Source organism: Astatotilapia calliptera, chromosome 17 (assembly GCF_964374335.1).
Source record: "Astatotilapia calliptera chromosome 17, fAstCal68.1, whole genome shotgun sequence".
Classification (NCBI taxonomy): Eukaryota; Metazoa; Chordata; class Actinopteri; order Cichliformes; family Cichlidae; genus Astatotilapia; species Astatotilapia calliptera.
The window spans coordinates 32559592-32579958 of record NC_137438.1 but is presented as its reverse complement, the minus strand read 5'-3'; the positions used below and the strand labels follow the sequence as shown (position 1 = coordinate 32579958).

The 20367-nt window shown below is 41.9% G+C and overlaps 2 protein-coding genes across 13 annotated transcripts in view; both read left to right on the top strand.

Moving 5' to 3' along the window:
• Positions 1-3008, top strand: part of znf800b (zinc finger protein 800b) — a 32096-nt gene extending 29088 nt beyond the window's left edge. For all 10 annotated transcript variants that reach the window (XM_026146749.2, XM_026146754.2, XM_080292022.1 and 7 more), the window contains 2 exons: positions 87-196; positions 685-3008. In XM_026146749.2, the coding sequence (XP_026002534.1) occupies positions 87-188 (102 nt within the window). In that variant the 3' untranslated portion in view covers positions 189-196; positions 685-3008. The remainder of the gene's footprint in view (positions 1-86; positions 197-684) is intronic.
• Positions 3009-5195: 2187 nt separating this feature from the next.
• grm8a (glutamate receptor, metabotropic 8a) overlaps positions 5196-20367 on the top strand; it is a 334910-nt gene continuing 319738 nt past the window's right edge. For 2 of the 3 annotated variants that reach the window (XM_026146523.2, XM_026146526.2), the window contains exons 1-2: positions 5196-6079; positions 12279-13131. In XM_026146523.2, coding sequence (XP_026002308.1) covers positions 12589-13131 — 543 coding nt within the window. In that variant the 5' untranslated portion in view covers positions 5196-6079; positions 12279-12588. The remainder of the gene's footprint in view (positions 6080-12278; positions 13132-20367) is intronic. The other variant, XM_026146524.2, reaches the window with a different exon arrangement.

Sequence of the window (20367 nt, the reverse complement as noted above, 5' to 3'; positions counted from 1 at the left end):
GCCAGTAGTGACTTCATAAAATGAAAATAAACCACTAGCATACATCTGCATAACATTTGAATGTATTTGTGAATGATTTTCCTCAGTTGTACCTGGAGTCACATAAGCGAAGCCATCGTAACGCAACGACAGCAGCAGCCAGCAGGAGGAAAGGAGTCAGCACCCGCTCCAAATCCCTGGTCTGGTGAAAAACAGTGTAAGAACACAGAGTTTCCCTCCAGTGCAGCGAGTCCGCTGCTTCATCGCTGCCTCGTTCTCACCCTGCCAGTTTGTCTTTTTGTTTTTTTGTCTCCCTCTCTGTTTCCTGATGTGTGTGCCAAAACTGCAAAAAGACAAGCTCCTGCAAGATGCATTTATACCTGAGCAAATCTATAAATGTGTTTGAGATGGGCCAGTTTCCTTTGTGGCAGGAAATGTGTGTTTATTTGTTAGTCTTGAAGACCACTCCCTGGGCAGAGATGAGAAATCCCAATCAGCCTCCTCCTCCTTCTCCTCCTTTAATTAACTGCTTGGCATGATTTACCAGCTGTTTCCTGCATGCTCACTCTCACTTACTTCTCTGTGTATCACTCTGCTCATTAGAAGTCTTTTTTCTTACCTCCTGCTTCTCCCTTGATTCTTCATTTAACTCATTCTGATCATTTTTTTACCCTCACTTTTACATTGCTCTCTGTCTCCACACAGACCCCCTGGAATAAAGGGTTAGCGAGCCACTAACGATGACAAACTGGAAAAATAATAGGCAGATGGAGCAAGCACAGGAAAAAGATGATGGAAATGTGAAGGAAACAAACAAAAAAGGAACAACGGAGCCCGATGGAGGACTGAAGTACAAACAGTTTTATGTTCCACATTTGCTTAAGAACCAAATATATTGTTGGAATCTCACATTCATGTATAATTTCATGATGAAGCCAGCCAGCATGCTGGATGGTGGCGCTGCTATCTACACAGAGACTCACTACTGGTATATATATTCTCTATTTACCTACTACAAGATGTGAATATGGATCCATATGCAGATGACTAGTTTGTACTGCTTTGCTCCTGTAAACGGCCTTTAGTAAAAGGATGAAGTTAATCTATGTGTGTGTGTGTGTGTGTGTGTGTGTGTGTGTGTGTGTGTGTGTGTGTGTAAGAGAGGGAGGGAAATCAGACCTGGATTGTGGTCTCTGCAAAAAACAGACTGAGAGATAAAGCTAAATTAACCCTACACAAAATGAACCTATATCCTTACAGCAGCATTTCATTAATTTATGACTTATATGTATGTCCATATCTTAAATTGGGTGTGATGCAGACCTATTATATTCAGCTGGTTCATCTGCTTTCCCCCCTCTTACTTGATTCCTGTGTTGATTGGACCACTTTTGTGCCCTGCTGTCTTTCCAGGAAGAGAAACTGTAGCCAAAGTGTTTGATGCTCGCCTTAGAATTGAATAGTCTCTATTTTGTCACGTACATTGTCCCAGAAATTTAAACTTGTCGGATTTAGTCAGCTCTAAAGTGACCAACAAGTTCAGATGTTATGAATTACAGGGTACAGCCAAAGAAAAGGAAATACCAGAGTGGATTTTTAAGTTTTCTTTAAAGATTTAAAAAACAAAATGTGTGCGTGCTTCTTCTAATATCACTTCAATCAGTTTCATGTGGTAATCACTGTTTTTTCTGCCTTATCTACTTGGTGTGATTGCATGTTTGTAAAGGGTGTTTCCTTTACCATGACAGTACCCTGTACCACCAGGTTATCCTTCCAGAGAACGTTTTTGTACTCTGGAAGGAATCTTTCACTTTATAGAAATGAATCAAATTCCCACTTATAAAAGTCTGAAACAACACGTGGTACAGCAGGGGAAACATTTGGACTATCAAACTGACACCCTGCATGCTAAATTACAGCGAGAAGGAACTGAACAGCACATTATGTGGAGTAATGTGTGCTTGAATGTTTGCAGGATGTGACAGGTCACCAACAGCCATACTGCCTTAAACTGTTAACTGGAAGACATTATTTTCTTACCACTGTCATCTTGCTGATTCTTCCTTTAGTTACTGTACTTTCCATCACAGGTCCTGGTAGATGTGTCTCAACCTCAGTGCCTAAAGCAGCACGCATGGCAGGTTTGAATAATAAGAAAGCCACAAATCCAGAAAGCAAAACTATTAAATTCCCCTTATTTAACAATTGGCATTAAGTATTTTGTTACATCCACTTAAACATGCAGGGGCATGAACTTTTCTTTCCCTTCTTACCTGTAAGATTGTTTTTTGTTGTTGTTGTTTGTTTTTTTTTTACCAAGTACTGTATGAATTCCATTCAAAATATGATTTCCTGTACCCAAACTTGAGAGGGATGGAAGGGTTGGGGTTTACTTGTTTGCTAACAGCTCCTGATGGTAGTCTTTGAGACACTGGCACATAAGAGTTGGAAAGAAAGGATCAAGGAAGACCAAAAGCAGATATGTCTTACTGTTCAAACAGAAAGCCATGAAATGGAACAAAACCTGAAAAAAAGGAAAGACCAAACTTTATTTTTATAACCCAAAATGCTAGAGCAGCGAGGTCTTGACAGTGTGTATATATCGATACATCCTGCACGGATGGTATAAATAATAGTTCTAATAGTCAAAATAGTTACTCACTTGTGTTGGTTGGCCATATGCTTTTAACACGTCTGACTAGTTACAACTCTGTAATTGTTTATTGCTGAGGCAAGCTTGCATTGTTCCACCATTAGTTCTTTTCTTTTTCTTTTCTTTTTTTAAAATCTTACACTGTTTGAAGGAGGAGATTTTGTTGTTGAAATGTGTCCAGAAGAGAGCAGGAATGAAACCTCAAGAGACTTTTAGATTATTATTATTATTTTTTAATTTTGACATTTCTTTAATCATAAGTTGTAATGTTATTAAGCTCACCTTCTAGAGCATTTGACAAGCGTTAGAAAAGCCTTTCAGTGACAAGAATGTTGAAACCAACCACTTAAATAAAACTATACTGCTTTAAACCTCAGTAGGTTGTTGTGTGGCTTTGTCTTTTTCTCTCTCTTTGAAGTGTGAGTCACCTACTTCAATCAGTCTTGTTTGTTTACAACGTTTGCAGATTTCATTTGGTTTTTCAAGAATTATGTCTTTGGAGACTTGGCTTTTTTTCCCAGCTTTCCATTTTCCCCGCCCAACTTTGCTGAAATGCATCTTTTTATTTTTTAATGCCACTGAGTTGTGGTGGTGACAGTAAGAGACATTTTATTGAGTGCAGGAAATATTATTCAAAGATATGAACACATATCTATTCGTAAGTACAGTCAAAGCCTGATATCAGTAGGTCCATAGACAGTGAGCCACACCGTTACACTGGGTAATAATTTCAATCTCTGCAAACAACATTGTCAGATATGCTCACTGGCCATTTTATTAGGTACACTGTATTAAGCTGCTCATTAACACAAACATATAATTAACCAATCACATGGCAGTAGGTCAATGCTGCTGCTACTAGCAGTGTCTGCCTGTCAAGACAAATTGTTGAACATCAAACTGAGCAGCATAATGAGGAAGAAAAGCGATTTGGGAGACTTTGTTGTGTGGCTGTTGGTGCCAGATGGACTCTTCTTTCTGCTGATCCACACAACCATCTCTAGGGTCTACAGGTAAGAGGAGGATGGTTCCTGTCGTTGAAGCAAAGGTATGCAGAAGAGCATCTCTGAACACAGATGTCAGTGGTTGAAGAGCTGATGAGCTACAGCAGCAGCCACTCCTGTCAGCTAAGAACAGGAAACTGGACAATAGAAGATACTGTCATACCTGGATATTGTTGCTAACCCCTTAAAAGTCCAGCCACCCATCTTCTGGTGGTCCATTCTAGCAGGATAACCATGCCACAAAGCTCAAATCATCTCAAATTGGTTTCTTAACCGTGAAACCAATAAGTTCACTGTAGTCAAATTAATGCTACAGTCACCAGAACTCAATCCAATAGAGCAAATTTACAGCAACCGTGTGATGATATCATGTCAATATGGACCAGAATCTTGGAGGACTGTCTCCAGCATCTTGTTGAGTCTCAGGCATGCATAATTAAAGCAGTTCTAAAAACACAAGGTCCAACCATGTACTAGCAAAGTCTAATTAAAGAAGTAGGTGTATAAGTCATGTATCTGGTGGAAATACTCGACTACCTTTAAAATTGCCCGATACAAATCTGTCACTTACTCCAATTTCAGTAGACCTATCTAGAAATGAAAGCTCTTTTGTATAAGTACTTATTACAGCTGTTTGTACCATAATAACATTAAAAAAGAACAAATGTAACGTTTTTGAAGAAGATTTCGAAAATCAACTGAAAGGAATTTGGCACGTGAAGAGTTTAGTCATCACTGTCACAGGACCTACTTCAAAGTTGACGTCCTGAGCTCAGGGGACCTGAAAACAAACAAACAAGCTAACTTATGTACAGAGGTATAAAATGAAAGGAGATGGAACAAAATGAACCCATTACTAGTGTAGACATGAAGGTTACACTTTAACTTGAAAGCTCATTTTAGTACACTTCTTATATTGGCCAATTGAGTCCATAGAATTAAAGCTCATGTACATATTTATAAAAAGAAAAACTTCAAAACTGTTTTATTCAACTCCTCCCATGACTTTTTTCTTTTTATCTTTCTTTCTTTCCTTTCTTTTAATTTTCTTTAGGAATTTGATAACGCTCACCTGCCCCTTTCCTGTTGCAATTACAAGACATCCACCGCTAGATGGTGCCATTGCTCCGCGTCTATGCACCTCCCTCCGAATCGGAAAAGCCACAAATTGGACGTGTTGCGCACATCTTACACGCTGTCACATGAGGGAACACCCGGGTCTGTTTCAATTGCCTGGTTTCTGACTCCACACAGCTTATCAAATTGTTATTACACAGCAGATGGGATGCGGTTCATTTGTTTAATTCCATTCACCACAAAGAACCATGGCGCTATGATTGTACAAAGAGGAAGAGGAGGGGTGTGTGGAAGGGGGAATCAATGGGCGCAGTAAAAACAAACAAACAAAAAACGGACTGAAGTTGAAGCAATTAAGAGTGTGGCACAACCGCCTGAGCATATTCTGATGACTTATTAACGTGTTCTAATAACCAACGCCTTCCACTGTGGAAACAATCGATCCGATTGACTGGTAATAAACTTGATTGAATGGGTGGATTCTGCTGGACGACAGTGGCGCAATTAGAGGATGATTTGGTGCAGGCGGCAGATGCAGACCCGACGCCTCCAATACATACATATGTTTCACGTAGAGCTGGGGGACAGGGGGGTTCGCGCTTCGTGTGGCAGCTTCGTGTCGTGCGCTGTCCTTTTCAGCACCGACAACCTGGAGAAGGGGGGGGGGTGTTGGTGGTGTTAGTGTGCGCGCGCGTACGCGGAGCAGCGCGAGCGGACTTCACGGGAAGGGTTTATGCGCAAAGTGCGGAGAGCTTAGAGAAGGAGCGGATAACAATCAGGTGGGTTTTAACAGCGTTATTGAGCGTTACTGACGAGAGTCCGCGCATGATGAATTCCTGCACTCTGTCCCCCCCTTCATCACCCTCTCCTCTCCCTCGCTCTCTTTCTCCCTCTCTCCACACCTCTCTGTCTGAGATTCATTCCTGGGCATCGACTTCATTACAGGCAGCCTCCCTCTATTGTCTCCATTAACAAGTGCGGAGTTAATAGTTGATTTTGAGCCCCTAAATCAGCTCTGTTGGTCACGACAGAACACTTTCTTTTCTTTTTTCTTTTTTTCCTTGTTTTTGTTCTTGTGTGGCAGCTGCACAGATCTGCTCCTTTCTCCAGTCATCGCCATGAGGATTGTCTAAATTGTCTTCAAATTCCTTTTGCTGTTGTGGAACAAAGAGATTTTTACTTCAGGATATACAGATATATATATTGATTGTGTGTGTGCGTGTGTGAGGGTGGAGGTGAAACTGCTGAGTTTCGCAAGGAAGTTGCTTTAGACGGACAGGGACCCCACGGAGCCTGCGGGGGAGGCTGGAGCCGGAGCATCACCGCTCGCACACTGGCGGATGATTTGATTTTCCTCATTTCCGAGGTATCTAAACACGCAGATTCTTTTCTCCACGTTACCAAATGCGCTGATCTCTTTTGCATTTCTCAGCGAGGGTGTGTGTGTGTGTTTCCCACCTTTCCCCCTCTCTCTCTCTCTCTCTAACACACATTCCTTTGCTGAATGGTTTTGACCAGTCTGTGTTATTCATTGTCTCAGTTTCACTGCTTCTTACTTTTTGCGGGATTTTATTGTTTTATGCATTTTTTTATTCTCTCTCTCTGTCGTGGATTTCCCCACGGTGGTGGCTGGGTGAGTACATGCTCTAACAGCACCCGTTCAAAGGTGTGTTTTACTCAGGATTGCGTGGATGTGTGTTAGGGGAAAAAATAGAGACATGATATAATGAGCATGAATTTTGCTCCTCCAGATATCATTGCACGGGTGTTTCTCTGCTTTTACTGAGGATGGCAGTGTCTTAATTAGGCTGCAATCAGAATACCACCACTGCTGTACCGAATGAAGCCCAAAGGGCTGCATAATGAGCACACACACCCCTAGACTTTGATCTCGCACAGTCTTATTTTTGAACCTGTGAGCTCTGCGTTATCTTCTGACACATGACTTAATCACATCAGAAGCATGTGTGTGTGTGTGTGTTTTAAAGGGATGCGTAAGCTTTTTTCTGCGTGCCCCACTGATGTGTGCTGAGACTGGAAACAATCAAAAAGGCTTTAAAGGACTAAGAAAAGTCTTTTTCCCTCTGGAGGTAACATTCAGGGGTAACGTGAACTATGTTTGGAGTGTTTGGAGAAGAGACCAGGAGAAAAAAAATATACAATCAAGTTCAGCCACGTTTCATTTATTCATCTAGAGCCTTGGTTAGGGTTATAACAGGTTGAACGGAAGTCGGATCCAAAGATTTGTGTGAGGGTGTGTGTGTTTTGAGGGAATCACCACTTTTTTTTTTAGTGCAGCGGTGGCCTATGAAACAGCTAAAATAGAAAAAAATAAATAAAATAAAGTGACAGCGAGAGAAGGGAGGAATAAAACGAGGCATGTATGTGAGAAGATGAAGGAGGGGGTGGCGAAGAACACCTACTTAAGGGGAAGGTGGAGGGGGGGGGGAGAGGAGGATAGGGGAGAGGACAGGGCAGCAGAAAAGCTATCACTTTCTGAAAAGAGCAGTGGACTCTCAAGAGAGATGGAGACGGCCTGTAGAAGGTGATGCGATGCAGCAGCGAGGCAGACAAGACGGTGGCAGAGAGGCAGAGCGTGGCAGGGAATAAAGAGAGAGAGAGAGAGAAATGGAGGGAGGAGGAGAAGGAAGAATCTGGAAAAAAAGTGAGTGAAGAACCCCCCCCAAACCTCCCTACTTGACTACACAACCAGAAGTGGGCAACAGGCTCATAGACAGCCTGCCATGGGTGTGAATTAAAAAGAGTGATGAGCCAGCTGCAGCCTTTCGGAGGGTGGGGGGGTTTAACACTCTTCATCGTTGAGCACATAAGCGTCACATCAGCGGGAGCCTCCTTCTTCGGGATTTCTTCTGCCTCCTTCTAGGCTGCCACATGGGAGAAGAGAGAAAAAAAGCAGATGTTTGAGCCTTCACAGAGTGTGACAGAGGCTCCGATTGGAAAGCCAAATAGCGGTAGCCAAACTGGTTAAGATCAGCATAAGCTCAGGTGTGTAGGGCTGCTTCATGAGCGTGCAGACAAAGGATGTCTTTTCACCTCTTAAACTTGATAATCCTCAGAGGGCGTGAGTGTAAATGAGACAGGAAACTTTTAATAACCTCGGGGCCTCAGCTCAGTCACGAGACATTCGCACGTTGCCCTGATCTGTGTTTTTTTTTTTTTAGTGCCCCACTTGAGACGTTTGCATGTAGTTACATCTTGAACCAGTGTAGCTGTTTTTTTTAAATCATAAATGCCCCCTTTCTGGTTTTAAAAATATTCATGCGGTTTGCTCCCTGTTCGGGAATATGAGATGCCTGCCAAGTGCTAAGAGCTGCAAGGATGAACTTAAAAAAGAAGAAGCAAAAAACAGGCAAAAGGATTGACAGAAAGCTGTACCGCAGTTTAATGGACCCCATTGGAATATACTGAGACGTAGACTTGAGCTGGCTATAATCTAGTGCGGCTTAATGACTGGGGGGCCCCGGGCCTCAATTTTAACCCATTCTCTGCTTGAATTCAAGGCAAAAAGTGTCGAACACACAATGTTGCAGGGAGAACACTGTTAGATGAATCAGAACTGGATAACCTATATAAAGCAGGGTTTTTAATCGTAGCGGGAGCTTGGCCGTATGAGTGGCTTTGACCTAATTCCATTTAGAGTGAAGAGAAACTGATGAATTAATTGGGACAGAATCGAATTATAAATGGATTCTTCAAGAGTGCACCTCACGCTGGGATGAGATCTGAGTCCAGAACTTGTTAGGGCCTCCCGTGGGGGAAATCAAACAGGTCTGCAGAATGGTTCAGAAGTCTTTAAATGATGCTTGGCTTTCATTACAGGAAGGCTATGCTGTTGTTTTATGGGGAGACGGTGAGAAATCTTTTTTTGAAAACTGCTCTGGGATTTGATTAATGGGCCAGCAGACATATACAGTTCAAGATTATGAGTACTGTAGCCAACTCCTAAGGAGTGCTGGACATTTCAGTATTGGGTAGTGCAAATGTTTAACCCTGGAGAACCCATGGGGTCAAATTTGACCCCATGGGTTCTCCAGGGTTAAGTTAAACTAATGCATTTAGCGTTTAGGGCTATTTTACATAATAAATGGTCAGGATTGAAAATGGGCCAATCTCCTCTTGTGGTAGGTAAAAAATAAAACCCATAAAAATGATGCACGGTTGAGCATATGCAAATAAAGCAGGGATGTCAAAGTGACCACATACTGGCAAACAGGCAGATTCGTTCTATACAATATAGTTGCAGCTTTCACAGCTATAAACTATCGTTGCAAAAAGAAGAAACTGCAAATCTATAGTCATTTAATATGAAAAACTCTTACAGGATGATATAGGCAAGGCTGTAATGACTCACTGAAGCGGACCCAGTGCTGGTGTAGGTGGTACCTTCAGGTCCAGTATTGTCTAGGTTATCACATATGTGCTGTTTATTCCAGGCTTTAACGCTTGAAAAAGGAAAGGAAAGATTGAGCATGTTTTAAAATATGAATTCTCACGCATCTGTTATTTTCTCTAGGAAATGTTTATGTTTATTTACCTTCACAGTACGACTCACACGTGCATACACTAAATATAAAGCGACAGCCAGCAGCCAGTTAGTTCAATTTACTGTAAAGATTGGAAACAGGGGGAAATGGCTAGCCTGTTGCATAGTCATAATCATTTGCGTAAGCTGTGGGTGGAAAATATCTTGGCAACTTCTTAGTGTTTCCACTCGTTCTCAGTCTTGATATAGTCTGCTGGCTTCTGTTTAATGACCAGACATGACCTCACCTGACTCTTTGTTAGAAAATGAGTAAGCCGTTCCTCCTGAAGTCTTCCTTTAACATTAGGATACAACTCAGTAGTTTACTTGTGCTGAGACACTATTCTCTAAGGGAAGAAGATAAGGATGAAAAGAACTATGCGGCCAATTAACGGGCTTGTGTGTGTGAAATAGGCCACCTCAAAAGAAACGCTTGTGTGTATTTGGGTAAGCAGGACAACTATAATAAAGAATGACGTTTTAGAGTGATGGCCTAAATGTGTGCAAATGATGTAATAAGATTTACACTCGCTGGTCACTTCATTATGTACACCTTGCTAGTACAAAGATGGACCCCTCCCCTTTTGTTTTCAGAGCTGCCTTCATTTTTCCTGATGTCGATTCATTGAGGTGCTGGAAACATTGCTCAGAAGTTTTTATGAACATGATATGGTCAGCAACAACACAGGCAGACTTTGGTATTTCAACAATACAAAGAAAATATCCTGCATCACACCAGCGTGATCCACTGACACAAGGCAGGATGGATGAATGCTTTCATGTTGTTTACGCCAAACTCTGATGCTACCATTCAAATTTTGCAAGAGAAATCAAGACAGTCAGACAAAGAAAGTTTTAGTGAGCTCATGCAAACTGAAGCCTCAGTTTCATGTTCTTAGATGGCAGAAGTGGCACCCGGTGTGGTCTTCTGCTGCTGCAGATTTGAAGTGTTGTGCGTTCAGAGATGCTCTGCTGCATACCACTGTTGTCACACTACATTTTTCATTAATACAGTAATGTAACATGTTACTGTACTAAGTTCATTAATTATATTACATTGACAATTATGTCCATACATAACTCATACAACGGTTCTTCAGTCCACTAAAACGATTCTTTTAAAGGGGCGGACTAAAAAAAAAGCATCTTTTTTCTTCCAGCTGCTCCAGTCAGCGATTTCATGTTCTGTGCAGAAAATGTTGGATTGGTCTGCAACTTTTGAGGAGTGGAAGAGTGAACACTGCTTTCATTTTATTTTACAAAAGGATAATAGTGCAAAATGTAAACAGACAGGACAGAAACAGCAGCATTATCTGGCTAACACAACTTCGGCTTTTTGCAAGAATCTGCACAGACAGTATGCTAAGGCAATGCCAGCAAAGAATCCAGAGTATGTGCTGACCCCAATAAGCTGCCGGCACCTGAACTTTAACAGGTGACACAGGCAGGCAATTTTTTAAAATTAAAATTCAGTAATTCACTTACTTTTTTCAGTAATAAGTGATCTGTTGCCTTGTTATCAGCTCAGAGCAGTCTGGCCAAGCTCCTCTCACCCTTGAACAAGTTATTTTTCTGTCTTTTCTTTTTTTTTTTGACCATTCTCTGTAAACCCTAGAGATGGTTGTGTGGGAAAAGCCAAACAGCCACGCCATGTTCAAAGTCACCTAAATCACCTGTTTTTGTTGCCATTCTTATACTTAGTTTGAACTTCGCCAAGTTGTCTCAATCATGTTTACCTCCTTAGATGAACAGGATTTCTTCCATTTTACTGGATGATTAGATGTTTGCATTAATGAGCAGCTGAACAGGTGTACCTAATGAAGCGACTGATGCGTGTATATCAACCAAACACCCTCGGTTGGTCTTAAATGCTAGTGAATTGTATATCTGATGCTTTTAACAATAGATTTCTTAGAAAAATGGATGGAAAAAATGTTTTTTCACTAAATCTGTTAAGTTGTAGATTAATTAACCCACTTAGGGTTTGATTACTTAGGGGCATTAACAAATTTGCATAAATTACCTCTTCATGCAGCGTTAGTGCAAAATAAAATCTATGATTCTAGATCAGGGTCGAATTAGAGATTAAATCCCCTGAGGCATGAACTAATGGAAGCACATTAGCACCGCTATCATGTAGAAATCAACACGTTTGTCAAAACCAAGTTTTAAAGTCATGTTCTTCAACATGACTGCTAAATACAGCATTGCTCACCATAGATAGAGCTACAACTCTCCCTACAGGAGTGAGTTTGAAGTAGTCATCTGGTATCATCTTGCAGGATCTTCTCCAGAAAGGGACTCAACATTAATGCTACCTGTTGTGATTTGAAGCTCTGTGCACATGTGTGTGTGTGTGTGACAGAGAGTTTTGCGCTGGATGTAATGTGTTCATTTAACTGCAGCAGAAACAGCAGGTGTTTGAATGATGCAGCACACTTGCTCCACAGCAGCGCTCTCTGTCTTTTTCACCGCTGACTCTGCTTCTCCCTCTCTGTCTTACATGCTTTCCCTTTCTGTCTCTCCTCCCTTATCTTCATCTTTTTCACCGTCTGTGTCTCCTCTGTGTCTCCCCTGCTGCTTCCCTCGGCTCTCTTCCTCTCCCTCCACAAGCAGGTATCCACGTGCCTTCGTGCGAATAGCCCGAGGAGCTCGCCAAAAGGTTTCTGTGCTGTCATTTTAGCAGCTGTTCCACTCATCGATATGCCAAGACAAGAGACTGTGTGTATGTGTGAGTGTGTAGAGGTGATTATGAACTGACAGACTTTGGGATTTCAATTATAGAACTGAAGTGCAAATTCTGACAGTTCCGCTGGAAAGAATATGCCCATATGAGCGTGCTGGCGAATGAGCATTTGCGCGTTTGTTGTGCTTGTTTTTTTGATATATTTCAGTGCATTTTTTCCTTGCCCTTGAGTGGTTTTACACATGTTTGTCAGGTGGACCTTACATCCTTGCAGCAAGCTTGATGTTCACATCACATTGGGCACTCAGACATCCTGTTTCTGTCTCTCTCCAACAGGCTCTACTGAAGATGTGACTTGTGGATTACACGCTTTACTCCCTAAATAGATTTCTTCAAATTCACTGACACATTTTTGCACTACCGCTGTTTTTTTTTTTTTTTTGTTTAGTTTGTTTGTTTAGCTTTTTTGTTTCTGTGCTGTCTTTTGGATTATGATTTCCTCATGGGGCTCGGTTAGCTCCATCTCTGGGGTCCTTTACCCCTCCTTCATCGACCAGTAGAAAGGCCCAACATTTATATTCATTCCAGAACTCTCAGTTTTGGAATCCCTCCTCCGAGATCTGCTTTGTTAACTTCTTCATTGATCATGGAACCACGGTGGAGACCAGTTTCCTACCCCTTGTCTCCCTCCTTCATCTTCCTCCTCGTGGCTACTTCTTACACTTGGCTCATTCCCGTCGCCTCCCCTCAGCGAATCCCCACAGACCCTCAGGCGGCACCAGAGTATGCCCACTCCATCCGACTAGATGGCGATATTATACTCGGCGGATTATTTCCAGTGCACGCCAGAGGGGACCGTGGCACGCCATGTGGCGAGTTAAAAAAGGAAAAGGGCATCCACCGCTTGGAGGCCATGATGTTCGCCATCGACCTGATCAACAAGGACCCCGAACTGTTACCCAACATCACACTGGGGGCCCGGATCTTGGATACCTGCTCCAGGGACACGTATGCTCTGGAGCAGTCCCTGACGTTTGTACAGGCCTTGATAGAGAGGGATGGATCCGATGTCCGCTGTGCCAACGGAGACCCTCCAATCTTCACCAAGCCGGATAAAATCGTAGGAGTGATCGGAGCTGCAGCCAGCTCGGTGTCGATCATGGTGGCCAACATCCTGCGCCTGTTTAAGGTAAGAATTGACACACCACTGAGCCGCTTTATTTTTGTTGTTGTTTCTTTTTCCTTCTCCCTTCCTATCCTCTCTTTTTTTGCATTTTGTGTTCATATTTGGCTTGAGAATACGAGTTACACGGGGGGGGGGGGGGGTCATGGCTACAGCTCTCTTCAATGCTGCAAGTTCAACAAGGCAGAAGAGAGAGAGAGAATTTTTGGAGTGTTTGGTTTTGCCTTTCAAAGCCTAAAGTGTGATTTTATCTCATGTTCAGATGTGTGTGTCTATGTGTGTGTTCATGTGTGTTTGTGTGAGCGAGAGAGATGTGTCAAGATGTGTCAAGTGATGCTTGTAAGAAAAGGGTTTTTGTGTGTGTGTGTGTGTGTGTGTGTGTGCATATGCTTCTGCTGTGCAGCTTAGATCATTCCTGGCTTGTGGTTTAAGCCAGATAAAAATGGCTGCCAAACACAGGTATCAATTACTGCTGAAATCTGTCAACAGACCCTTCATTCACTTACAGTTTGTGTTTATGTGTGTTTGTATGCGTGTGAGCACATGTGCTGTATGTTTCCCCGCTAGGACATCTCTTTGTGTCTCTGTGTTCTTCATCACACGCGTGGGCCTAATTGAGCATCCTCATGAGTGCTCATGTGTATGCTGTGCAACGGTGTCCCTGCTCATGTTTGTGTCCTTGCAGCAGCTCTCTTGTCTCTGGTTGAGAACAGTTGTACCTCTCTCTCTCACAGAGTATATTTCTATGAGTGCGTTTGTGTGTGTGGTTCTGTTGTCATCATTAGCTGCACAGGCCTGATGGATAACCATATGATTATGAAATATGAGTCCAGGGATGACGCCCATGGCATTTCACATCCACATCTATCCCACGCTCTTTCACAAGGTGTGTGCGTGTATATGGTGTGGCCATACATTTTTCACCTGCCCACTTTCAGAAATCCATACGCTACAGGCGTGTGAAAACGTACAGGGCTGTGAGAGCGCACATGTGTTATTGAATGCACTTGTTAACAACCAGCTCGCGCTTCAAATGGGAGATTTGCATATTAAACAACAACGGCAACAACTAAACATGATTTATGCCAGGATCTGTCACAGCAACAGCGCTCGAACAGAGCCTTTCTGCCTCTGTGCCGTCTCATTCTCATTTGCCTAATACGATTTAGTGCCGCGCATGTGTCTTTTTGCGTGTGTTTTTATGCGCGTTGCATGTCGGTATGTTTTCTGTGCTCGCCGGCGAATGTGCAAACCAGTGTGTTTGGTAAAGCGTGCCAGTGTGATTATTTGCAAACACGTGGGAGTCTTTTAGGCATTTATCTGTACGTGTCCGATGGTATCAACCACATGCTTGTGGCGGTGGTATTGTGTGACACACGACTGTATCTTTCTCTGCGTGGTTTAACATGAATAATGTACCATGGCTCGCAGTATGAAAATAGTATGGAGGACACACACATGCTCACAAGCAAACATGTCTTTTTTAAATGGGCTAATCTGACAGCGCCAGTCACAGCTAGTTGCCCACTCAACACAGGGGGCTCAGAAAGCAGATACAGAAGTGAGGGAGAGTGTGTGTGTGTATGTGTGTGCACGCGCACATCTTCTAATCTCACAGCAGACAAAAGAGATTCAAACAACAGATTGTGTGAAAAAAAATCTAAATCCTCAAGAAAACAGATTTTATTTAATTTTTTAACCAAGCTTAGCTGCAGAGGGAGCCACTCACTGACAGTCACAGCTGAGAGAAATCTAGACAAACAGCATGACGTTATTGGAGCTTTTTGTGCTGCTCGTCTGTTTTTAAAAGATCTTCGCACTATCTTCATGTCAGTTCTGCACTGTGGGATGAGAGCTAAGAGGCAAAGGGACTGACATGAGAAATAATAAGATAAAACTTTGTTCATCCACATGGTGGGAAACCAGCCATGGACCAGGCAGCGGAATATTGGGACGCAAATTTTACAATCAACTCAAAACTATTAAACGGAACTACACTATATTGCCAAAAATGTTCACTCACCCATACATATCATTGATTTCAGGTGTTCCAGTGACCTCCACAGCAACAGATGTAAAAAAAGCAAGCAGAGAGAAATGCAGCCTGCTTCTACAAAATTGCATCCAAGCCTTAGATCACCAGTGCAATGCAAGGCATCAGCTGCAGTGGTGTAAAACACAATGAAGCTGGACTCTAAAACAGTAGAGATGTGTCCTCTGGAGTGCATCTTTGTCTGGCAAGTCGATGGCCGAGTCTGGGTTTGACGGTTGCCAGGATAATGGTACTTGTCTGACTGTATTGTTCCAAGTGTGAAGTTAAGTAGAAGTGGGATTATGGTTTGGTTTTTCAGGAGTTAGGCTCCAGTGAAAGCAACTCTTAATGCTTCAGCAGGCCAATACATTTTGGACAATTTTATGCTCCCAATTTTGTGGGAACATTTTGAGGAAGACCACTTTCTGGTCCAACATGACTATGCAACAGCGCACAAAGCAAGGTCCATAGAAATATAGCATAGATCAATGAGTTTGGTATAGAAGCCTGCACTCTGTGCAGGCCAGACTCTGTGACTGGCCTGCACAGAGTCCTGACCAAACCCAATAGAACAGCTCTGGGATGAATTAGAGCGGACACTGTGAGCCAACATCAGTGTCTGACTTCACAAATGTGCTTCTGGAAGAATGGTCAAATTTCCCAACACACTCCTAAACCTTGTGGAACACATCTCCAGGTGAGTTGAAGCTGTTATAGATGGAAAGGGTGGGCCAACATCACAGTCAATCCAACTGAGAATGGGCTGTCACTAAAGTGTTTAGGCAGATGAGTGAATACTTTTGGCAATTTAGTGTATGTGGAACAACTGTCAAGGTTCATTTGTTGATTTTGTTTTGACTTAATACATGAAAGGAAAATCAAACTTTAGTACTGTATAACATACTTACTGAGCACAGTGTTCTGGAGCTATAGTCACACATATTATCTAGATCAGCAGTTTGCACCCTATAGGATTTCGAACCTGCAAACTGGGTCATGGAATGTGTCTAAGAGATGATTAATAGGATTGGAAGGCAAGAAAAAGCACATCTTCTCCACAAACCCTGCTTTCTGTTATATCATGCAAATTGCTTGCCTGTATACTGTAGTTTTACCCCTGAAGGGCTCTAAAATATATGAGAAAGAGAATCAGTCAACTCATAATCTACTTTACTCCGAGATTAGAGCGAATAAGAGAGCTCCAGAAATGTGGGCAATAATTCCACATTGCCAGGGAAATTGGATATGTGGAAAAGAAAGGCATAGCTACAATTGAACCATGAAGTTCATCTGTAAAGTGCACGTGATGGATGTTTCCAAATGATTTGATGGAAATGCAAAACACCAGCAATAATTTTACCCAAGCTTGTGTTTCTGTCACATCAGTTTGTCTAGGCATTAGTCACGGGTTCATTTAAAAGCAGCATGATTCTCTGACTTCCTCGCTTCCATTTGTCCCCTTAGAAAACTAGATTTATCCTTCAAATAGTCATGGTTTAAAATGAATCTGTGGGACAGCAGATGTAATGCTGCCTAATGAGCTCTTTGTAAAACTTTGGAGCGTTTTCAGCTTGCGTTGTTTGTTGGATTGATGGTTGAATTGAATTAATGAGGTACTATTGATTTATACGATGAAGACTAGATAGGTGCTGCGCTGGGTTTTTTCACAAATTGTAATTTTAACCTGGAGCCTGAAACATCCTGTGTATTACAGGGCTGCCCACTCGTTTCCTGATTGCTGTTTCTGCTAATCAATAACCTTGAGGAGTCCACATTTTTTTGTCTTTTCTCTCATATTTTGTCTTAATTTTTCTCTACAGTTATTCACTCACCAGCAACTATCTGCTTCATCCAGGTTTATTGATCGTGTTTGTGCACGGATGGGTAATTACAAAACATTATGGATCCATGAACCTCCGAGACCTTTAGATAGTTGTCAGACCTCCTTGAAGCTAACCTTTGCTTGGGTACAATCGTCATATAAAGCTATCACTGTAAAACGCTGACAGCCCACATTGGCATCAAATTTGTCTCGATAATGTGGCTTGATATTGTCGCAAGTAGTATTTAAGAGACTTTTACATCAGTGCCCCCCACCTCAGTGTGTGGCTTTGTCTGCTGTGTCGCCAGGAAATCATACATTGAAGTGAAAAGCACATTTCGCTCAAGCCGAAAATGAAAGTCAATTCATAAATTGATAAGTGGTGGCTTTTCCCTAGTGAGAGCTAATAGAATGACTTTGCCTTAGGGAATTTAGGAAACACTTCCAGTATGCACACATCTCTCTCTCTGTCTCTTTCTTTCACACACACACACTGAAATCTCTACCCTTCATTCAATCAGCATCAGTTCCACTTGACTCTGCTTGAAGCTTGCAAATACACACAGACACACTCTTATTTCCTCTGAGAAGACAACTTATTGTCTGTGTCTCTAGTGGATTTAATGAAGTTGTGTGTTTCATTTCCAAGGTCAGAGCAGGAAGCCTTTTCCCACGCTCTGCGACATTGCTGCACATACATCCAGTTACTCTTGCACCGGTGGGTGAGTGTATGTGTGAGGAAGACTCATTGCCGAGAAACCTTCTTATTGCTTCCATAACTCAGCTGCAGCTTCCCTTTCTTGTACGTCTGGAGAATTAACTGCTGCACTGTGCGATATTCATTTGCCCGCATATTACCGCCACCTTGATTGCTTTCCTGGGTTTGTTGTTTGAGCTGTATTTTTCCACTGTGACAAGTACATCCTGGATCCCAGTAGTAAGCTGTGACAGTTGCACAATGAGTTAACTGCATATATGAAAACCTCCTTATCCGTGGGCACTGCCTGTCTCCAAACAGAATGCACAAACAGAAACGCAATAACAGCCCAGTCTCACATTGATATGTGTAGCAGCTACGCTAGTAGCATAAAACCAAATGGAAACATGTGAGGAAGTGTGGTAAACAAAAGAATTCCTCGATAGTGACTTGAGGCTAAAAAGCAGCCAATCCCTGTGCTAATGGCCTCACCAGAAAACAAAACAAAAAATGCTTCTATAGCTACTTTCTCCATTCTTAAAAATGCCCAAAATATATTCTCATTGTTCAGTTTTAGCTTGCATGTTTAAATTATTAGCCTTATTAGGCTAAGGAATTAAGTCACTTAACACGATCTCTCCACCATGTATGTGGTTTTTGTGCCCTTTGGAGCATTTTAAGGAATTTATCTGAGAAATGATATATTGTAAATGGCTGGTTATGTAGTTAACTGTACTAACAGAAGTCACATGCTAGCACTGTTAGCAGGGATCTCTCTGCTATCTGCTATTCACTCCTATAGCTTGCAGAAGCATCTTGCTAAGTGTAGCATAATACACTGATACAGTACATGGACACGCCTTGCTTGAGTTGAGCTGATATTTTAGCTTTCCAGTCTCTCATCCAACTATGGTCCAATCCAATATGCCGATGAATATAATACCAAACTCAAGACTTAAAAATATCAACAGATTAATCTCAGTTTGATCTGCTCAAAGACTTGTTTTCCAGAACTCTGTAGGCTTTTTTAGATGTAGTCTGGCAAGGTCAAATCTGAGTGTCTTGTTCTTGAAGTGTAACCAGTTGTAAACGTCCCATTTCCATTTATGAAGATATCTCTTGATTGTAGACTTTGAGAATGATATGGCTGTAGAAAGCCCTTGAATTGAAGATGAAAGATGGCAATTTAGTTTTCACGTGGTTATGTTAAAAACACAAGTACTTGCCAATAACAAAAAAAAAAGAAGACTGTGGCTCCACTTAAACTCTTTCACAATATTAACAGCATTTGAGAAATCTCCATTTTCCGTTTTGGTGTGAACAAAATCACATTCTTTCTGTTAAAGAAGCGCTGGAATGGAAATTACTGAGAACATATGTTTGTTCAAGCTGTTGAAATGCAATGACGACTGAGAGTTTTGCTCACTTAAAACAATCTCCTTTTCAGACACATCATTGCCTTCTGAATTTACAAATCAATTTGGCATCAGGCTCCACAACGATGACAACGGCTGCATTAAAATGCTATTAACAGGAAATGCTGTAATTTTATTCGGATGCTTATTCAGACACAAGTCTGAAGGGATTTGCTATTAGTCTCAAGGTCAGGTCGGTTTGTTACACGGTCTTGTTCTAATCCTGCACACTCTTTGATGAAATAATGACAGGAAAGACACCAGTGAGCGGAACGTGTGTGAAGGAGACTTTGCAAGGAAGCGAGAGAAGAAAGGGGAATTAAGACAAGAAAAGAGTCAAGATTGGACAAGGAAAATAGACAGAAGGATAAAGGTACAAATAAAAGATAAAAAAAGGCAAAAAGCCAGAAAGATGGTGCGCAGGGGAGAGTGTGACATTCTCTAGAGTGTAATGATATGGTGTTGATTTCTTTCATGGAAGCATTATGCATTAAGAGGGTGATGATAATGAAGCCACAGAGCACTCCGAACAGCAAGCAGGAAGGCTCATTAGGACATGAGTGGGTCTCTGTTTCGTGTTGACTTGTGCACATTGCTTCACTCCGAATTATCTGCAACAGGGAAATATCACGACTGCTGCAGCTGGGCAGGACGCGATCATCCAACCTTTACTAACGAAGGCAGACTTAATGAGCAAATGGTTAATGAAGGGAGACTTAATTGTCCTTCTGAAATTATTTATTACTTTCATTTGTAGAGTGTTGCCTGGAGATTCATTAACAAGAGCCATATGTTATGTGTGAACATGGACGAAAGTGGATTTATTTGCAGCTGAACAGTGCCAGTCTTGTGATGTGGGTTTGAAAATAGCAAGCAGGAAACCCCCAAATATGAACGTGCTTAGTAAAGTATGAAGCCGAATATTAATGGAGCATGGAGCTAACTCAGCCTAGTGACAAAGTCAAGTTCAGCCATCCCAGCAGATGCCAGTCCACTTTAGCTGATGGCCATTTCCATATCCAATGTGCTCTCTCATACAGGGTGTGTTATTTTTAGCTGCTTTGGCCAGCTTTAGTTACTTTGCACACCACCTCCAATCCTCCCAATCAATGTCATATTGTCATTTAAAAAATACCGTTTTCACAGGTTTCTATGCAGTCCTGTAAACACCTACATACACCTGATAATTCGAAAACTTGTAGAACCACCTTTAGCAACAATGACTTGAAGTAATGGTTTTCTGTTTGACTTTATCAGGCTCTCACATGTTTTACAA